The following is a 19,999-nucleotide window of genomic DNA, read 5'->3' as shown; positions in this document are numbered from 1 at the left end:
CCACTGTGAAGTGGATGCTGTTTCCCGTTCTCAAACTTAGATTTCCTCTTCCTTCGGAGATGATCTTTGGGGTGGGGGGGGATTATCTTTTAAAAGATGTATTCCAACCTCTGACTTGTGAGGTTTCTGACGTGCGGGAAGTCTGTGGAGGAGCCAGATCCCATAGGGATGGTTGTGATCTCCGGGGCTGATTTTTCTCACCCACAGACCCGTTTGATGGAGCTGCACCGCCAGTGGGAACTTCTCTTGGAGAAGATGCGGGAGAAGGGGGTGAAACTGCTGCAGGCGCAGAAGCTGGTGCAGTATTTGCGGGAGTGCGAGGACGTGATGGACTGGATCAATGACAAGGTACGTTTCCAGGAGGAAGGTTTGCTGAGTCAGCCTTAGCAAGAGCACAGGAGGAGTGTCTGTGTGCCCAGCTGAGGGCCGGAGTGAGCAGCGGAAGACGCTTGGTGGTGGGGTTGCCGCAGCCCCGGCTGCTCTCCACAGCACGCGCCCTTCTGTAACTCTGAACCCGGAGGCTCAGCCTGACGTGCCCTGAGCTCAACCTTTTAACTGGGAGAGGAGCTCAGATCACAAAGGACACGGAAAACTGCATCCACGAAAGCTAACGCGGCCCAGCCCGGTGGGCCTCGCTCGTGATAAGTGGGAGCCATGGTTACCGAGTGTCAGTTGGTGACTCTGGCTCTGTTGGTTCCCGGGCAGGAAGCAATCGTGACTTCTGAGGAGCTGGGCCAGGACCTGGAGCACGTGGAGGTTTTACAGAAGAAATTTGAAGAGTTTCAAACAGATATGGCTGCCCATGAAGAAAGAGTTAATGAAGTGAACCAGTTTGCTGCCAAACTCATTCAGGTAGGTGGCAGAGCACCACGTGCTTCTTCCCCCATCATGATACTAATTGTCCGGTGTTTCCAGAAGAAAATTTCGGTGATCAGTTCCCTGAGTCCTGTGTGAGCACGGTTTGGAAAGCGTGTCTCAGAGTTTTGTTTAGATAAGGCAGCAATTCTGCTTACTCCTGAGTTAGAAGCTGCTTTCTAACTTGTGGCCATGGGCAGGAAGGGCCGAGTTCGTTTGATCTGTGTCCTCCACCCACTTTCGGGTAGGGCTCAGCGATGCTTTTACGGGGCTGCTGAAGCTGGGCGTCCGGGGCTGTCAGGTGAGGGTGTGGCGGTGAGTGCTTCTCAGAGTTGGCAGGCGTCCACTGACGCCTGACTGCTCTCTTCCTTTCCTTTTGATTTTGATGTGAAGTCCCAGGGCTCTCTTGGGAGCCTGGGGAACCTTGTAATGAATAGGCTCTCCACTGGTGGCTCTGAGCCATCGAGAGGGGACAGTGCAGCCTTTCCCCATTGCCTACGTGTGCATTCCCGTGAGCTGCTTCTTTATCCCCGGCTTCTGCTACAGGCGCCAGAGTGCACACATATTTATGACTTTATGTATATATATCCTTCTGTCTTACGTTGCTGCGTTATGACCAATAGAAGCGGAAATCTCTCCTTAGCAATCTGTCCAGGGGCTTCAAGTAGTAGGAACTGGATTTTCTGCTTTCAGGGAGATTTGGTTTGCAGAGTATAAATCTTAAATTTATGGATCTGCTTCAGGGCTGGTACTTGTTGCCTTTCTGGCCAGTGACAAAAGAAGAGCCAGCACTCCTCAGAAACACCTCATCCTTCCACAGCGAGAGATGTACTCTGCCCTACCCCCTGCCCCAGAATCTTGGGGCCTCCCAGGGTCGTGCTGACAAGAGCAGTCAGGCCAAGCCCAAGATCTCACAGATGGATCCCAGAACCCCGAAATGCTTCATTTATTACTTCACATTTTTGTCAAGACAAAAACCAAAATGTAGTTCATGGGGAAGGGTACTTTTAAAGAAATAGCTCCAGTCTGAAGTCAGGAACACACCCTGAAGACCGTGTGTATGGACAGGAATGCTCGGTAGGCTCCCGAGTGTCCGAAGTGACAGATTTTCCAGCACCAGGTGCATTGGATGTAGGTGCATCGATGAAGCTACCATGAAGTTGCAGTTAAGGTATGTGTTAACATGAAGGTTTTTGGTGCTGATGCCCGCAACCGCTTTATGGACTGTCCACACTACTCGGAGGGACAGAGAATGGCTCTCCCCTTTTTATACAAGAAGAAATGGAAGCTCATTTTGAACAAATTTCACTCCATTTCACACACAAAGCCAGTGTTTCTTCAGAAAGATGAAGGTTTGCTGAAGCAGACACTTGTTAGGAGCCCAGGGCTCAGGACCCAGGCCGGTCTGTGTTCTCCCTCGTGTAGGAGCAGCACCCTGAGGAGGAGACCATCAAGACCAAGCAGGATGAAGTAAACGCGGCCTGGCAGCGGCTGAAGGGACTGGCCCTTCAGCGACAGGGGAAGCTCTTTGGGGCGGCTGAGGTCCAGCGCTTTAACAGGTACCGAGCCATAGAGGGCTGCTGGGCATGGGTGTATACCTGGGGGGCCTGGTGGATATGTGGCATGTGCCACATAGATGCTGGAGCTGCCTGGGCGGCACTCCCAGCCCTAGACAGTCGCCGTAAGCGGCTGCGCCGGTGCCTCCATTCCATAGGGATGTGGACGAGACCATCAGCTGGATTAAGGAGAAGGAGCAGTTAATGGCCTCTGACGATTTTGGCCGAGACCTGGCAAGCGTTCAGGCTCTGCTGCGGAAGCACGAGGGTTTGGAGAGAGACCTTGCTGCTTTGGAGGACAAGGTAGGTTTTGAAAGTAGCCGGTCCCACAGAGAAGTTAGCAAGGGGCACGAGCGCTGTCTGATGGAGGGTGTTTCCAGGTCAAAGCCCTGTGTGCCGAGGCCGACCGCCTGCAGCAGTCCCACCCTCTGAGCGCCGCGCAGATTCAAGTGAAGCGAGAGGAGCTCATTGCCAACTGGGAGCAGATCCGGACCCTGGCAGCCGAGAGACACGCCCGCCTCAATGACTCCTACAGGTAGGAAAAACTCCCTGCGCCTCAGCGACCCACGCCTTTGGACCCCTCTTAGAGAAGAGGGCAGGCGGGGTTAGGGGTCACTTCTACCCACTGAGAGAGGGCTGCTGTACACCTGCCAGTTCCTGTGCAAAGAAAGTGCCAGTGACTTTCCTACCTGTGTTACGTTTGGAGACTGGCAACTCTGTAGTGTGCGTGCGCATGCACGCACATGTAGTGTTTATGACTTTATGAATATCTTTCCGGCTTCTATCGCTGTGTTATGACCAATAGAAGTGGGAATCTCTCCTTAGTGATTGGAGCACCAGGGAAATATACCACTAAAATTGAGTAAATCAAGCATTGGGGAGTGAAAGAATGCTAATTACTAACCAGAGCTCAAACTTGGGAATGCCAAGGAGGTTGGAAATAAGGGACCAGATTGGGGAATTACAATGATGGACAGAACCCAAATTTCAAAGGATTGCTTTCAGCCTTCTCTCACTTTCCTTTATAGTCTAGATGGAAGAATCTTCTGTATCCCAGGATTAGGGTTTTCATGGTTTGTTAGGCCTCTGAGGACGTAGACTTCAAAGCTTTAGGAAGGCATTTTCCATCCTGGGCTCTCCACTGGGAACGTGGCACATCTAATGGCTCTTCTTGGATTTCCCTAGGCTTCAACGCTTCCTTGCTGACTTCCGCGACCTCACCAGCTGGGTGACTGAAATGAAAGCCCTCATCAATGCAGATGAGCTCGCCAATGATGTGGCCGGGGCTGAAGCCCTGCTCGACAGGCATCAGGAGCACAAGGTAGCATCTCCGACACCTTTCAGAAGGAAAGACATTTTAGCTTGTAATGCATCGGTTGATCACTCTCATTTCCAGTCAGAGTGGCTGAAACTTTGTTCACAGCTGGCTCCCTCCATAGGATTATTGTTGATTTTGCCTTTGGAGCCTGGCTCTGCCGGCTTCTCATACATGGTGAAGAGGGTTAAATGTTGGGAAATTAACTGTGGTCTGTGAAAATGAAGGGCTGTGCCCTGGCAAGATAGAGTGCTGTAGTCTGCACAATAGTCATAACCATCTTAAACACTGTCTTCATTTAAATGCTGAATTTCATATTTGGTGTAAATTTCTTACTCTGGTTTTTTTCCCCAAAGTATATTCCACAGAAAACTAGTTTTATGAGATTTTGATAGGCTTTACCTTAAAAAGAAAGGTTTCTGGAGCGCCTGAGAGGCTCAGTCGGTTAAGTGTCTGACTCTTGGTTTCGGCTCAGGTCATGATCTTGAGGTTTGTGAGACTGAGGGTTTTGAGAAATCTGCCCATCCGGCACCGTGAGGGCAGAGAGACAGTGGAACAGAAGACAGGGCTCGGACCCTTAATCGTGTGGGAACATGGCAGGCTTGGACAGAGGTGGCCTGAAAAGCCAGTGGCAAAGAGGCTTCTCAGTAAACGGTGCCCTCGTGGTTGGTAACCCCGACCGGTGTCAGGGAACCTGGCCTCATCATTGACCCTGCTCCTTGTTGGAGATGGGATGTTCTGATTTGTAACGATTGTTTAAAATTCGACCACTCTGTTCTCTTTTATCAGTTGCCAGGCATAAATTATGCCTTTTTTCCCTTTAGGGTGAAATCGATGCTCATGAGGACAGCTTTAAATCCGCAGATGAGTCTGGACAGGCCCTGCTCGCTGCTGGGCATTATGCCTCGGATGAAGTGCGGGAGAAGGTAAGAGAGGAGAGGTTCTTTGAGAGTCTCTGAAAGCTGGTATCCACCCATGAGCATCCAGGCTGCATTCACCATGGTGTGCGAGAAAGCCGACGTAGAACTTGTGCCAGGAAGTTCAAGGGCAGTTTCTTAAGAGACCGAAGAAGAAGACCTATTTGTAGTATCGTGATTGATTAGAGAAGGAAAGTTCCATTTATTTGGGATGCTTATGGTACATTTTCTACCTGAAGGGGACCTGGCAGGGAGTTGAGCCAATAAGAAAGAGATGAATTTCAAATTATACATATAAGCGTATATAATCTCAAAGTTTCACAACATCTGAGTGTAAAGATACCTGAGGAACATTAAGATGATGATGCTGTTTTAATACTGCGCAGACTAAAAAGAGTCTTTGAAATCAAAGACACTTTATTGTCAACTTTGGAGCTTAAAAATTAGCTCTAGGGCATTCCTGAATTTACCAGTTTTATGGGAAGACGCACCGAGTTGGCATTTCTCAGCTGAGAGTCCTTCCTCCATTTTTACTGCCTGCCTTTGGATAGATGCCCTTTCTCCTCTACCTAACATTTACCTACCATTTTGATCTTAAGTCACCTGTGATAACGTGGCAGTAAATTAATTCTAGATCAACTCGCTTGCCTCCTACGTAGCCTAAACTGCTCAGGATTTGTGTGGTTTCCCGTGAGCCGGCTGCCACAGTGAATGCAATTCGTCCCCTTTTGCAAACCAGACGAGAGGCCGGAAGATTAGCACGAGGCTTAGAAATTCCAGGGCAGCCTTTCTGTTGGCCTGGTGGGGGAGGGGGCCACGGCAGGACCTACCCTCCCTCACGGCTTCTGTGTCCCCTCCTCCCTGCAGCTGGGCGTCCTGGCGGAGGAGCGGGCTGCCCTGCTGGAGCTGTGGGAGCTGCGCCGGCAGCAGTACGAGCAGTGCATGGACCTGCAGCTCTTCTACCGTGACACGGAGCAGGTGGACAACTGGATGAGCAAGCAGGAGGTACCGCGTCGTCTCCGTCCGCCGCGCTGCCTGGGGGGGGGGCTGACTTGTGCCCATGTTGCCGTTGTGAGTCGGGTGACGAGGCCGTGATGAAGAGCGCCCAGCGGCTGTGCCGGCCTGGCTCCCGCTGCTGGGGTTGGCTGACCCTCGGGACCGGCCCCAGGTTTGGACAGGAGTCTGCTGCTGTGGAATTGTCTTTTGCCGAAGAGGACTTTTTTTTTTTTTTTTTTTGGGGGGGGGGGGGTCTGGGACTTAGCACTCACACTATTGGTGAATTTATGTTAAGTGAATCTAAAAGGATGTCAGGCTTTCTGGAAGAGAGCTGAGAAGTTTTATGGCTATAGCATCTCCTTCCTTCCTTTTCGTATTTTGGCCAGCATATCCTTTGCTTTCCAGCCTGAGTTGATGAAAGGGCTAGGGTGTCACCCTGAGTGCTTTTGTTCTCTTTCACAAGGCCTTCCTGTTGAACGAAGACCTGGGAGACTCCTTGGATAGTGTGGAAGCGCTCCTCAAGAAGCACGAGGACTTCGAGAAGTCCCTCAGTGCCCAGGAGGAAAAGATTACAGTAAGACTCTCTCTTCTCGTTCCTTCTGGTGGTCCTCAGAGTCAGCTCGGCATCCGTTCTCCTCAAGGGTTTCTGCGCAGATGCAGCGGAGAATCTGTGTGAGAGGCGCTCCTGTAGGGGCTTCAGATCTCACGGTTGGCGGCTCACGGTCCGGTGGGAGGTCCGCCTCGGCTCATGGGATGGGATTTTTCCCTGATGCGTAAACCTCCACATTGAGATTTACCTTTCACTAAAAGTACTTTAGCTCAGGGCGCCAGGCTGGCTCAGTTGGGGCGCGTGTGACTCTTGATCTCGGGGTTGTGAACTCGAGCCCCACGTTGGGTGTCGAGACTACTTAAAAATAAAAGCTTGAGAAAAATAAATAAAAGTGGTTGGAGCTCACATAAGAGTTATTTTTCCCCTTGCAAACAGGCTGCTAACCCGTTCTGACCCCCCGTCCAGTCACATCAGATGTGTCATGACATCAGCTGCAGTGAACGTCCTGAAAGGAGCTAGCATAACATTGTCGTATCTGACTAATAACGTCAACCAGAAACTCAGAAGTTGAGGGGTAGATGTTGTCACAGCAAACCTTAGACCTGTGTTTCGGTTTGGAGCATTTTGTGACCTGTACAGTAGTTACTTTGCTCCTGCGGCCGAGCTGTGTGCTCGCTTGCTTTGGCTGGTGAAGAGCCCTTTACTCTTCCCTTCCAGGCACTGGATGAATTTGCAACCAAGCTGATTCAGAACAACCACTACGCGATGGAGGACGTGGCCACCCGCCGAGATGCGGTACGTTCCGTTCTCCCCGCGCTGTCCCCACTCTCCTGTCCGTGTAACCTCTGGAGCTGGAAGAAGTCTCTGGAGAGCAGGAACGGGAGAGTCATGAGGCCCCTTGTCTTCCAGCTGCTGAGCCGCCGCAATGCCCTGCACGAGAGAGCCATGTGTCGCCGGGCCCAGCTGGCAGACTCCTTCCACTTGCAGCAGTTTTTCCGCGACTCCGACGAGCTCAAGAGCTGGGTCAACGAGAAGATGAAAACCGCCACAGATGAAGCTTATAAAGTAATGTTCTGCCAGCATTGCGCTGTAGCATTTGGCCAGGAAGCTAAATGTAGCTCTCAAAGATAAATTGAAGCTAAAGAAAGAAATCAGGAGCTCTGAAAATCACACTATTTAACATAAGCTTATCGTTCTCTGCACCCTGCCCCCTGCCAGGAAAGAGAAGCAGGAAGGTAATACAGAGTGGTTTGACATACTCGGGTTCCAGGTAGAACCCCCTTCTTCCTTTTTTGGCAGGACCCATCCAACCTACAAGGAAAAGTACAGAAGCACCAGGCTTTTGAGGCTGAGCTCTCTGCCAACCAGAGCCGCATTGACGCCCTGGAGAAAGCGGGGCAAAAGCTGATTGATGTCAACCACTATGCCAAGGATGAAGTAGCAGCTCGTATGAATGAGGTCATCAGTTTGTGGAAGAAATTGCTGGAAGCCACTGAACTGAAAGGTAAGAGAAGGAGCCTCCCCGGATAGTGTGAGGGCCGCTGGGGAGTTAGGTGTCCCTTCCTGGTGAAGTGTTGTAGGGACACAAACCACATAGGTCGGGTGAGCTGGGCAGCCTCGGGCCTGCGCGCTCCTCTCCCGTGTAGCAGTTCCTTGCTTGCGATCCTGATGCTTTGCTAATGTGATAAATGTGGTTGACGTACTGGGTAGTGGGGGAGCCTGAGTGAGAGGGAGTGATGTGGTCACCTGCCCTTAACTGGTCCTTGTCGCCGAACATCAGAGTTCGGCTGAGAGCCAAGGGCTTTTAATAATTCTTGAACGCTCTTCTCTCATGGGGGTTAGGATGCTTTTTAAAGGACTTCTGGGGGTACCTGGGTGGCTCAGTCAGTTATGTGTTTCGGCTTAGGTCGTGATCTCATGGATCTTGGGATTCTCCCTCCCCCTCCCCTGTCTCTGTGCACTTCTCCAGTGTACGCCCAAGCCAAGTGCATTCTTCTCTCTCTCTCATAATAAATATTTAAAATATACAAATAAAGGACTTCCAAGTCTGCGTTTTGTTTTTACCTTTGTGGTGGGGGTGAAGCAGTGACTGGAACCCTGACCCTTAGCTCCTCACTAAGTACCGTTGTCAATGAGCAGCACTGGCGGGGGACAGTATTAACAGGTGGACAATCATGCCTGCTCCTTTGACTAGGGATAAAGCTTCGCGAGGCCAACCAGCAGCAACAGTTCAACCGCAACGTCGAAGATATTGAGCTGTGGCTGTATGAGGTGGAAGGTCATCTGGCTTCGGACGATTATGGCAAAGACCTTACCAACGTCCAGAACCTCCAGAAGAAGCATGCCCTGCTGGAGGCTGACGTGGCCGCTCACCAGGTAGTGGGACCCGGGGGCTGCTGCCTGGGCCGCTGGTGGTGGTGAAGCTGGAGAAACGGCAGGCGATGCCTAGGCCCTACTGTTTTTCTGAGGGATAAAAGGTGTTGATTTTCTTAGGTGACCCTGTGTATTCCCTCTTGTTCTCAAATCAAACTCCTCCCTCAGAGTTTCCTGGGAGCCCAAGATGAGGGAAAGAGAAGGCAGAAAGATTACTCTCCAGGCTGGGAAGACACCTGTGTTGGTTTTTCTTCATATATGACCGAGTCACAGTTGAAGTTAAGAGTCAGACCAGAGCATGCTGGTGCAAGCTTTCACAACTCTGTCCCTTCCTGTTTCCAGGATCGAATCGATGGCATCACTATTCAGGCCCGCCAGTTCCAGGATGCTGGCCATTTTGATGCTGAAAACATCAAAAAGAAGCAGGAAGCTCTCGTGGCTCGCTATGAGGCACTCAAAGAACCCATGATTGCCCGAAAGCAGAAGCTGGCGGATTCTCTGCGTTTGCAGCAACTGTTCCGTGACGTTGAGGATGAGGAGACGTGGATTCGGGAGAAAGAACCCATTGCCGCGTCCACCAACAGAGGTCAGTCTGTCTCCCTGAGGTAAGATTCAAGTTTGAGAAAGGGCCCTACCCTCATAGCGTAAAGGAGGTGCATATCAGAGCAAGGAGGGTCAAGTTTAAGGTAAACTTGGAACCCCAGTGGAATCTTAAAGAGCGACAGGGCTGACTTTTCTCTCGATGGCTTGGATGACCAGGGAGCGGTCTCTGCTTTCAGGCAAAGATTTGATTGGAGTCCAGAATCTGCTGAAGAAACACCAAGCCCTCCAAGCAGAAATTGCTGGGCATGAACCCCGCATCAAGGCAGTGACTCAGAAGGGGAACGCCATGGTGGAAGAAGGTAAGCGGTTATCACCCAGGGAGTGGCTTTGCTTTTGGTCTTTGTTTGCTCCTCGGTTAAGTGCATGGACTTGAGTCAGACTGGGCTTGTGGGGTTGAGGACCATCCCCGGTCTCTCACTATATGACCTTGACTAGACCCTGCCCTCTCGATCCGAATGTCTTACCTGTGAGATGCAGGTAATAGTTGCGAGGAGCGAGCGAGATCACGTGGGACGGAGTGTGGAACAGCCTGGCACGTGTCTCAGTGACTGAGGACTGGGGTGGTTATTGTTGTTAGTTAGGTCTTTACAGTCATATCACTGGTGCCAGCTTGGGATACCTGCTTCGTAGGGTCCAGATAGAGATCTGGATGGCTGGAGGCTTGAGGATGCAAAAGTTGGACAAATTACTTAGAAGGCCGGGACCCAACCCTCTCCTAAACCTGGGGGTTACGAAGGGGCCTGGCTTGCCACAGTGATGTAGCGGAGGTGCCGTGGACACCCGGAGGACCTTTTTCTCCGGCGTCATGTCGGCCTCCTTTGCGTGGTCTTCCTTTCCCCTGCCTGCCTTCCAGGCCATTTTGCTGCGGAAGATGTGAAAGCCAAGCTCAGCGAACTGAATCAGAAGTGGGAGTCACTCAAGTCCAAGGCCTCCCAGCGGCGGCAGGACCTGGAAGACTCTCTGCAGGCCCAGCAGTACTTTGCCGATGCCAACGAGGCCGAGTCCTGGATGCGGGAGAAGGAGCCCATCGTGGGCAGCACCGACTACGGGAAGGATGAGGACTCAGCCGAGGTGACCGCGTGTGGGGAGTCTGCCGGGGCTCGGGCTGGGGCCCGTGGGGAAGGTGACCAATGTGTGGAAGGTGCAGCGTCTGCATCGTTGGCTCTTTAGTGTGTTTTAAAGTGTTTTGTACTTTCCACTATGGAAACTTGCCAAAGGAGAGAGGAGACCTCCCGTCCCTACCTTCCACCACGAGCGTTTTGCCATTCTTGTTTGTCTGGCTCTCCACACGCATGTACACACGTACATACACAGGCGTATCTTTTTGCCAGCAGTGGGTGTTTTTGAGCGAAACTCTTAGATTTTATCCATAGAGGTCTAGGTGTGGCGCCTGCACCTACCTCTTTTCTTGCCAGTCTTCACAAAACCCAGAAGAGTCGAATGGTGACATGTGCTATACAGGATTCCCCAGAAGATGGGGGTGGGGACAGCTGAAGAGTTTTGGAAGGGGTGGTGGTGGTGGATGATGCTAAAGCACTACATGTAGCGAGGGAGGGGAGCGTCCTCAAGGAAGGCAGGCTTCGGTTTGTTGGTAGTGTTTGTTTCTTAAGGTGGGTGGGGGAGCCACCAAGTGCACCATACTGTGCTTTATCGACCTTGTATTTTTCCAGGACCGCAGGGGCAGGGAGAAAAGATAATACTACAAGTCCCAATTTATATTTTCTCCAAATATGTTTATTAGAAATGGGGAGGGAAAGTGTGGAGCAGGAGGTGATCAAATCCCCATGTAAATGAACCAGCTATCCGGGGAGGATGGTAGGTCGGTGAGGCAGCAAGGACGGGGCGCCCTGGTTCCTTGTGCGTGGTCACAGTGTGTGATTTTGGTTTCAGGCTCTACTGAAGAAACACGAAGCTCTGATGTCGGATCTCAGTGCCTACGGCAGCAGCATTCAGGCTCTGCGGGACCAGGCTCAGTCATGCCGGGTGAGCCGGGCTTTCGTGTCAGCAGTTAGCGGTTGCCTGGGGTGGTGGGGAGTGGGGGGGCGCGCAGGAAATTGAAGGGCCTGGGCACTTCCGGCAGATGTGCCAGTCGTAGGTCACATTCTCGTGACCTCACTAAGTCCCGTGACACAAAGATGCGTAAACAGTTTAAAATGAGTAAAGATTTCCAACAGCTTAAGTTCTGGGGTCGGTCAGATTTTACTGATAGCTTCAGAGAAGAGCTGTCAAATATGCATGTGGTAAATTTGGTACGGCCATTGAAGTCGGAGTCTGTTGTGGACTCAGGTGACACGCCACAGACAGCCTTTAACCGTGTGTGCCCTTCCTTTGGATTTTTAGCAACAAGTGGCCCCCATGGATGATGAGACCGGGAAGGAGCTGGTCTTGGCTCTCTACGACTATCAGGAGAAGAGCCCTCGGGAGGTCACCATGAAGAAAGGGGATATTCTCACCTTACTCAACAGCACCAACAAGGCAAGGCATCGAAAGTGGTTGTGCGTTTCCTTCCACGAGCACTACCGGTTTTGCTCAGCTGTGTGTCTGTGAGTCGTTGTGTCTAAAATACAGCTGGGTTAGAATTCAAGGAGACCAGAGCCTCCCAGTCAGTCTCCCCCTTGATACCGCTTCACCCCGTGTGTGATCCCGAGGGTTAATCTGTCCATCTTCCTGAATGCCCGAAAGCAGCTGTCTCGAGAATGGCTTGGCTTCAAGATTGAACACCTTGAGGTGAAATTCCCTCTCTTTAGAGCCACATCTTTTCAGGACCTTTTAAGAACTGTCGGTTCTTAATCTAGACTCTGTGGCTACAGCAGATAGTTGAAGAGCACTGTGACATTACCCCATAGGCTCTGTCTGCTCAAATGTTTCGATGTTTCCTGGTTCATCAGCCTTCTTCCCTTGACCTGTGCTGGTTTGACAGTGGCTTTGAAGTACAGTGCCTGGTGCTCCATGTATCATCTGATAATTCCCACAGGGTCTTAGTTAAGGCTAGAGAAATGTCCACAGCCATTGTTAAGGACCCTTACTCCTGTACCCCCAGTTTACCCTAATCGTGAGAGTTTGAGAAAAACAAACCCAAAAAAACCCGGTGATTTGTATTTTTCTGCAGACTCTAAACTGACCTTCTGGTCTGACTCTGCTTTACCCAACAGCATTATCCAGGGGAACTTGTTATGACGGTGGACATTTTGTGTGTGTGCTGGCTCTGCGGTAGCTGTTGGTGCAAGTGGTTATTACTCTAACTTATTTAAACGGACGTAGTGACGTGTGGCTAGTGGCTACAGCGTCAGTGCCGTTCTGGCGTGTCTAACAGGAGGGTGTCCTTTCTGTTGGGTGTCACTGCGGCTTCCCTGGGGACCACTCCATGCTCGGCAGGTCACAAAGGACCGGCAGGTCCGTCCTTGTGCGGAGTGACTTTGCCGCGGTCACAGGATCCTCTTCACACGCTTAGAGCCGTCGTGTTCACGTGCGCGCACGCAGGCTTCCTTGGCTCCTCCCTTTCTCGGGAGTTTGCTTTCAGTTCTCCGTCTGTTTCCTTAGGACTGGTGGAAGGTGGAGGTGAACGACCGCCAGGGCTTCGTGCCGGCTGCGTACGTGAAGAAGCTGGACCCCGCGCAGTCAGCCTCCCGCGAGAACCTGCTGGAGGAGCAGGGCAGCATAGCCGTGCGCCAGGAGCAGATTGACCACCAGTAAGGGCCACGCTGGCGACCACAGAGGTCCCGGGGTCACTTGGGGCTTAGTTCACACCCCACACAGGCCGAGCTTTAGGTGGCGTCTGGAGGCTCTGGAGCGGCCATTCTGGTGCCCGCGTGTACCCGGGACACCTTCTGCCCACTGTCCCCAAGTCACTTTTAACCTCCAGTGTCCTATTTGGACCTCAAACCTTTGACCGATACCTTTATTTTCCTTTGTTTTGTTTCTTTCCTGGCTTTTGTAAGAGTCTTTTCCTAAACAGCATTTTCTAAACATTACTCTCTTAACCTTTGTCCTCCAGTTGGGGATATGCTCTGGATTGGTTTTTAGAAGTTCCGCACCCCTACAACTCTGCGCCTTTTAAAAGGCTGTTGAGAGAGCGGCTCTCTCTCGTGCTTTGTGCTTGGAGGTGGAGGTTATCTTTTATAAAATGTCCCGTCCTGTCTTCTAGCTAAGCCCCCATACTGACCTGTGTCCCTCCCGTACGGCATGTCTTGCTCAGCTGATGACCTTAAGGTTTCGGACACTTGAAAAATATCCAGAAGCTATGTCTCGCTAGAGTTTAGGACAACAGAATTTTGGGGACCCTGGCGATCCCTGGAAAGATCAGTTATTTGTCTACTTCCAGACCTTTTCTGTTACTATGGAGACAAGAGAGCAGTTTGGGCCTGGATCATAACTGTGGGAGCAAAGCATCAGGCCCGATACGTGACTGGAGGAGCCTATGAAGCTCTCAGTCCAGGTCTTTCTCATGCTAGTCCTGTGTCCCCCTGGCCTTGCTCTGTGACATGACTCGTGTTGCCAGGACAGGAAAGTTGTCTGCCTTAAACACAGCAGATTTTTCAGGAAAATGAAGGTGAACTAACCCCTCTAATTTACTTTGCCGGCTTTTTCTTTACTGATGTCCTTCGTGGCCTGGCTGGCTTCTGAGAGCTTTTGACGGACGCCTCAGTTGCCCCTACTTGAAGCATCCTGGCACAAGTCGGAGCTGCCGCTGTCCTTTCCCGTGGATTAATCCCACTAACTCGTGCATGCTTTTGCTGTGCCCCCGTGCAGGACGCGCATAACTAAGGAGGCCGGCAGTGTGTCTCTGCGTATGAAGCAGGTGCAGGAACTGTGAGTAGGCGGGCGGCCTTGCCGAGCGCCCGTGCCCGTTCTCCCTCTGCCGCTTCTTTCCAAGGCACTCGTTCATCCAGAAAGACGAGGTGGGGGGGACTGTGAGGCCTTGCAGCAGCTGCGCTCCTAGGAAAGAGGTTTTGGTGCCGCTGTGCCCCGTCGGTGGCCGCTTGCCTCCCCGGGTCCCTTCTGTGTGCAGCTGTGTGCTCAGAGTGGTGTCGGTTCTCCCCCCTGATGGCTTGGGTGGTGGAGCGGCCACTATCGGCAGCGAGCCCAAAGGCCGGTGCCGGAGTGTTCCCTACTAGGAACGAAATGCCTCCCTTTAAAGTGCTCTGATTCTCGGTAGCTCGTTGCTTTTTTCTTTCACTTTGAGAAGCTTAGATTTGATGGTGATGGTAGCTTTTCTTTAAGCTTTACCTTAGTCTTACTAAGTTTGTCATTTGCACGTCTCCGAAGGTAGTGAGCAGTTCAGCCCTTTGTGTTTTAGCTCGCAAGAGTTCGAGCATTCTTTGATTCTTAAGAAGTCTTCCACCTGTCGACGTGGTACAGATACTCTGTACTCGACCTAATTTTCCTTCTGAAGTTGGCAAAACTTTCCAAGAAATAGAGATACCGCTTTAGAAATTGCCTGCTGTTCGGAGAGGCTGACGTCCCGCGTGAGGCTGTTTTAAAGTTCGGTGTGCCTTCGCCCGCCGCCAGGGGCTGCTCAGAGAGTCAGAGCGGAGCGGGAGCCCTGCATACGCTGTGCTCAGCACACTCATCTCGTCTCTCAGCTCTGCTCGCATGACCCCTGTGTTACCGTGCCAGACACTGGGTCCCAGTCATTTGTGGTCGTGACGTTGGCCCCGGGATGAGTGTGCCGGGCTGTCCGAGCCACCCAGGTGTGAACAGCGTGGCGCTCATCCCTGAGGCTGTCGTGTGGGGCCCCGGGGGCTTCATCCTCATCCGCGTTCTGCTGCCTTGTCCCCTGGGCACCGTCATTACCAACTCATGGCCTCGGACCCTCATCTCGGAGACACCCGGTGACTTGCCCTCAGGTTAGTCTCCACGGGAAGCTGACTGCCTGCCTTGCCCCCTCTTGTCACCCTGTCCGATGACCCAGGTACCGCTCTCTGCTGGAGCTGGGTGAGAAGCGCAAGGGCATGCTGGAGAAGAGCTGTAAGCGGTTCATGCTGTTCCGCGAGGCGAACGAGCTGCAGCAGTGGATCAACGAGAAGGAGGCGGCTCTGACCAGCGAGGAGGTGGGCGCCGACTTGGAGCAGGTCGAGGTGCTGCAGAAGAAGTTTGACGACTTCCAGAAGGTACGGGAGGTCTTGCAGCTGAGCTGAAAAATCGGAGACTCGGTTCTCTGCGTCTGTGACTGTAGTTTCCTGGAACCGGCGTGGCACAGGTTGTGCCCTGCCAGCTGTGTGTAGCCCTCTGTAAAAACTTGAAACTGTTTCAGTCTAGTTTCAAGGGAACATGTGCGGTTTTCTCTACTTTTTCTAAGAATGTTTTGGGACGTAAAATACCAAAACATGTAGAAGTGTTTTTTTTTTTTTTATTTCTTTTTTTAACATTTATTTATTATTGAAAGACAGAAAGACACAGAGCATGAGCAGGGGAGGGGCAGAGAGAGGGGGAGACACAGAATCCGAAGCAGGCTCCAGGCTCTGAGCTGTCAGCACAGAGCCCGACACGGGGCTCGAACCCACAAACTGTGAGATCATGACCTGAGCCGAAGCCGGACGCTCAACCGACTGAGCCACCCAGGCGCCCTCTAGAAATATTTTTTTAATTGGCATAAAATTCAGACAGCATACAGTTGACCGTTTTGAAGTGTGCAGTTCCGAAGCATATAGCACGTCGTGGTGCTAGACGACTGTTACCTTCTCTACTTCAGAAGGACACTGTCTACCCATCGGAGCGTCCTTCCCCGTGACCCCCAGCCCATAGCAGCAAGCAGTCTGCTTTTTGTCCCTGGATTTACATGCTCTGGACGTTTCGTATAAGTGGAATCCTACGTTATATGACTTTCTGCAACTAACTGCTTTCACTGAGCATAATGTTTTTCCAGATTCATTTTTGTATCGCGTATCAACATTCTAGGACTTTCTAGGGCTGAATAGAATTCCATCGTTGTGCATAAACTGCATTTTGTGTGTCCACTCCTCAGTGTAAGAGTTGTAGAACCAGATCATGTGGGTTGAGGGGCTTTTTCTCCCACAGGAGCTGACATCAGAATTTCATCATATTTAACTTTTTTTTTTTTTTTTAACATTTTTAAATTTTTTTGAGAGACATAGCGTGAGCAGGGGAGGGGCAGAGAGAGAGGAAGACCTAGAATCCAAAGCAGGCTCTGGGCCCTGAGCTGTCAGCACAGAGCCTGATATGGGGCTCAAACCCATAGACAGGAGATTGTGACCTGAGCTGAAGTCAGATGCTCAACCGACTGAGCCACCCAGGCGCCCCTCATCACATTTTAAAAACACATCCCCTCGGGGCCCCTGGGTGGCTCAGTCGGCTAAGTGTCCGACTGTTGCTTTCGGCTCAGGTCATGATCCCAGGCTTCATGAAATTGAGCCGTGAGTCAGGCTCTGCACTGACAGCGCGGAGACTGCTTGGGATTCTCTTTCTCCCTCTCCCTCAGCCGGTTGCCTGCTTGCATGCATGCACACGTGCCATCTCCCAAATAAATAATTTCTAAAAAAAAAAAAAACAAAAAACTAAAACACATTCCTCTCCTCCAAAGGAGGATAAAAGATGGGGACTCCTGGGTGGCTCAGTCAGTTAAGTATCCGACTGTTTGTTTCGGCTCAGGCCACGATCTCATGATTTCATGGGTTCGAGCCCTGCATAAGGGATCGTCAGCACGGACCCCGCTTGGGATTCTGTCTCTCTCTCTCTCTCCCTCCGTCCCTCCCCCACTGGCATTGTCTCTGTCTCTCAAAATAAATAAATAAACTTAAAAAAAAAAAAAGTAAAAGCAGAGTTCCATTCAGACAGAATAATGGTTTATGAACTACAATTAATGTAGCAAATTTGAGACCAACCATTCCCAACGCCCTATTATTTTCTGGCTTCCTTTATAGTGACTGTCAGGATTTCTGATTTTGGTGACTGCCCAAGTAATAGAAAAACTAGCTCATAGGATACCCGTTAACCAGAAATTTGTAGGTTCGAACCATAGCTTATGAACATTTTTGCCCGCCTTCTCTTTTGAATTACCCGTGGAGTCTTAGTTATTGTGGTTTTGGCTTTAAAGGATCTGAAGGCCAATGAGTCCCGGCTGAAGGACATTAACAAGGTGGCTGAAGACCTGGAGTCGGAAGGTCTGATGGCAGAGGAGGTGCAGGCGGCACAGCAACAGGCAAGTGTCCGGGCTGGCGCAGAGGCCGTGCTCCTGGCAGGAAGCAGTTTGCTTCTGGTCCCTTCCTAGCACGACCCTCGATCCGTAATGTCCCACAGCACAGAGGTGGAGCCAGGGTGTGGTTGGGTCCCCTCTGCCATCCTAAACCAATTTGTTTCCCTTCACATAGTGGGGAAAATAGCTTCTGTCTTCTCCACGTGCCCATTTAATGTCGTGACGGTTGTTTACTGTTTATGTAGCCCTTAACAGTAAAGTCACCCCTTCCAGAGGAAAAGTTTTTATATACAGATACTTGGTCTGTTAGACTCTTAAGAAGTGCCTGTGGCCTTTGTGTGTCTTTTTATAATTTTCTCCTCGCGTCCGGGTCTGACAGGTGTGTGTGCACCGTGACAGTGAAAGTTATTTCCTTCTCCCCTTGTAGGAGGTGTATGGCGCGATGCCCAGGGTGAGTCTGTGTGGAACGTGATCGTGATGGGGATGAGGTCCCGGGAAGAATATAATCCTGAGCCGCTTAAGGATTTCTGTCCCTGAACCTCAGAGATGCCTTTTGTTTATAAAACTCTGTGGGAAGGGAATAGCAGAAATCGGTTTCTGTTTCCGTTCTCCAAGAGATAAAAATGATTTTTCTGTTTAGTTTTCTAAAACTTTTTCACAACAGTTGTTCAGGTTGGTTTATTAGCCTTTTTCAGAGGGAATCCTATGACCAGGACACAGAAAAGTTGGTGGATTTCTTACTAAATTTCCTCATTCTCTTCATTTCTGTTCACTCCATAAACGACTAGAATTTTCCTCTCCTCTTTGTTGACTTTGTTTCCCTTAAGCGGCCTTGTGGAGTGCTATGAGCCAGCAATAAGTCAGGGATCCCAGAGGGAATCCCCCCCTGGCTAATCGCTCTGGGGACCCCGCCTCAGGCAGCACAGGGTGGGGTGTGTCGTTTCCTGCTGCCCTGTACGGCTGTCTAACTCTGCTTCCTCCACTGAATAGGATGAAACGGATTCAAAGACAGCCTCCCCATGGAAGGTGAGAACCCCTTTGCAAATGATCATTTCCTAAGGTTTTCAGGAACAGAGCGACTTTCTGTGTTTTCCCGGGGGGTCTGTTTCTGAGTATTTAGGGAGTCTTTGGTCATTTCTGGACTTGTTTGGGGTGGTTTCTTTTTGATCCTCTCCTTATACTCTTTGACTCTGTCAGGTCTTAAAATGTGATCTTTGGAGCTCCTGGGTGTCTCAGTTGGTTAAGTGTTTAGCTTTGGCTCAGGTCATGATCTCGTGGCTCATGATTTCAAGCCCCACATCAGGCTCTGTGCTGACAGTGCGATGCCTGGGGCCTGCTTCAGACTCTGTCTCCCTCTCCCTCTGCCCCTTCCCGGCTCATGCTCACGTGCTCACACGCACTCTCTCTCTCAAAAATAACATTAAAGAAAAATTTTTTTTAATGGGATCCTTAACCTAGAGGAGCAAAGTGTTCCATGGAAAAGCTCAGTACAATGGCATTTATGACCCATGTTGCCGCCAGAAAAAACTTTGCAGGGGTGACCCCGTGTAGTTAGGTGTGGCCCCACCCACAGGATTGCAGTCCCCAAGGCCGGAACAGGAACAAGGACATTACCTCTGCCTAGCCACTTTCCCTGGTGGTCTACGAAATGCTTCTCGGAAGATACCAGGTGCTGCGGACAGATGTAAAAGGAGGAACAAGAAGACATAGCAACCACAGTAGACATCATTCCCAACAGATGCAGGGAGGGTGCTTGACTAGGGTCTCTTGCTTCTGGCCCCCGGCCCTGACCATCCTGCTCATTGAAGAGGCTCCATATTCCGGGGGAGAATACCTTTTCCCCTTGATTCAGCTTTCTCCCCTTTTCTCAACCTTAATTGTTCTTCTGTACAATATGTGATCAGTGGTGATGTGACGGGGCAACACCCTTACCTGTCTAACCCTTGGCAGAGTTTCCTGGTAACAGGTATTTTTTGCAGAAGTGTATTTCGGATGGCTTTATAAACGTCAATGCCACCTCAAAAATTTAAAATAAACCAGAAAATCCTTCCATTTCTGAAAACGATTGGAGACACAAAGGTGTCTTCTGAACCCTGTACACGCCCACACTGGTTGGAAGTGTCATGTGGGTGTGTCCCAGGAACACCCAAGGAGCCTGACTAACCTGCATCCCAGTCTGGCCTGTCCTCTTCCCAACATACTTGAAGGTTACAGGCGTTGTAATGGGAGGTTTCTTTCAGACAAAAGTAAGTGGGCTCTGAGATCCCAAGGGGCATCTGATTTCTACATTGATGAGAAGATAGTTAATTCACTGTTTTGTTCTGTTTAAATCTGGTAAGGCTGTTGCCCTTTGTTCAGAGGGGACACTGTTAAAAAGAACAGCAGCCCAGTAGCCAGGAAGAGATATGAAGTTCTTGGTGTATTTATTCAGTCTCATTTGCCAGCATTTGTTAAATTGGGTGTTTTCTGGACTCTTCTGTAGCGTGAACAGGAAGAAGACACGAATACTTAGTCTTTGAGCTCTTTTTTCTGTCCAGCCAGCTGGTGTTTTATTTCTTTTTAATGTTTTATTTTTAAGTAATCTCTACTCCCAACATGGGGCTCGAACTCCTAGTCCTGAGTTCCAAGCTCCACTGATGGAGCCTGCCAGGCGCCCCCTCCCCCCGCCCCCACCCCCAACGC

The 19,999-nt window shown here is 50.8% G+C and overlaps 1 protein-coding gene across 6 annotated transcripts in view; it reads left to right on the top strand.

Annotated features, from left to right (window-relative positions):
- The window catches only part of SPTAN1 (spectrin alpha, non-erythrocytic 1), a 62,100-nt gene that overhangs the window by 17,290 nt on the left and 24,811 nt on the right, over positions 1–19,999 (top strand). For 4 of the 6 annotated variants that reach the window (XM_047829160.1, XM_047829158.1, XM_047829159.1 and 1 more), the window contains exons 4-27: positions 208–348; positions 706–852; positions 2,281–2,414; positions 2,570–2,714; positions 2,792–2,946; positions 3,597–3,732; positions 4,551–4,652; positions 5,511–5,648; positions 6,103–6,213; positions 6,907–6,984; positions 7,099–7,254; positions 7,489–7,693; positions 8,384–8,565; positions 8,905–9,148; positions 9,342–9,464; positions 10,019–10,236; positions 11,056–11,148; positions 11,506–11,640; positions 12,706–12,854; positions 13,915–13,974; positions 15,077–15,275; positions 17,219–17,323; positions 17,745–17,768; positions 18,308–18,343. In XM_047829160.1, coding sequence (XP_047685116.1) covers positions 208–348; positions 706–852; positions 2,281–2,414; positions 2,570–2,714; positions 2,792–2,946; positions 3,597–3,732; positions 4,551–4,652; positions 5,511–5,648; positions 6,103–6,213; positions 6,907–6,984; positions 7,099–7,254; positions 7,489–7,693; positions 8,384–8,565; positions 8,905–9,148; positions 9,342–9,464; positions 10,019–10,236; positions 11,056–11,148; positions 11,506–11,640; positions 12,706–12,854; positions 13,915–13,974; positions 15,077–15,275; positions 17,219–17,323; positions 17,745–17,768; positions 18,308–18,343 — 3,216 coding nt within the window. The remainder of the gene's footprint in view (positions 1–207; positions 349–705; positions 853–2,280; positions 2,415–2,569; positions 2,715–2,791; positions 2,947–3,596; positions 3,733–4,550; positions 4,653–5,510; positions 5,649–6,102; positions 6,214–6,906; positions 6,985–7,098; positions 7,255–7,488; positions 7,694–8,383; positions 8,566–8,904; positions 9,149–9,341; positions 9,465–10,018; positions 10,237–11,055; positions 11,149–11,505; positions 11,641–12,705; positions 12,855–13,914; positions 13,975–15,076; positions 15,276–17,218; positions 17,324–17,744; positions 17,769–18,307; positions 18,344–19,999) is intronic. The other 2 variants (XM_047829162.1, XM_047829161.1) reach the window with 1 other exon arrangement.

This window comes from Prionailurus viverrinus, chromosome D4, assembly GCF_022837055.1.
Source record: "Prionailurus viverrinus isolate Anna chromosome D4, UM_Priviv_1.0, whole genome shotgun sequence".
In the NCBI taxonomy this organism is placed as follows: Eukaryota; Metazoa; Chordata; class Mammalia; order Carnivora; family Felidae; genus Prionailurus; species Prionailurus viverrinus.
This window is presented reverse-complemented; position numbering and strand designations above follow the sequence as displayed.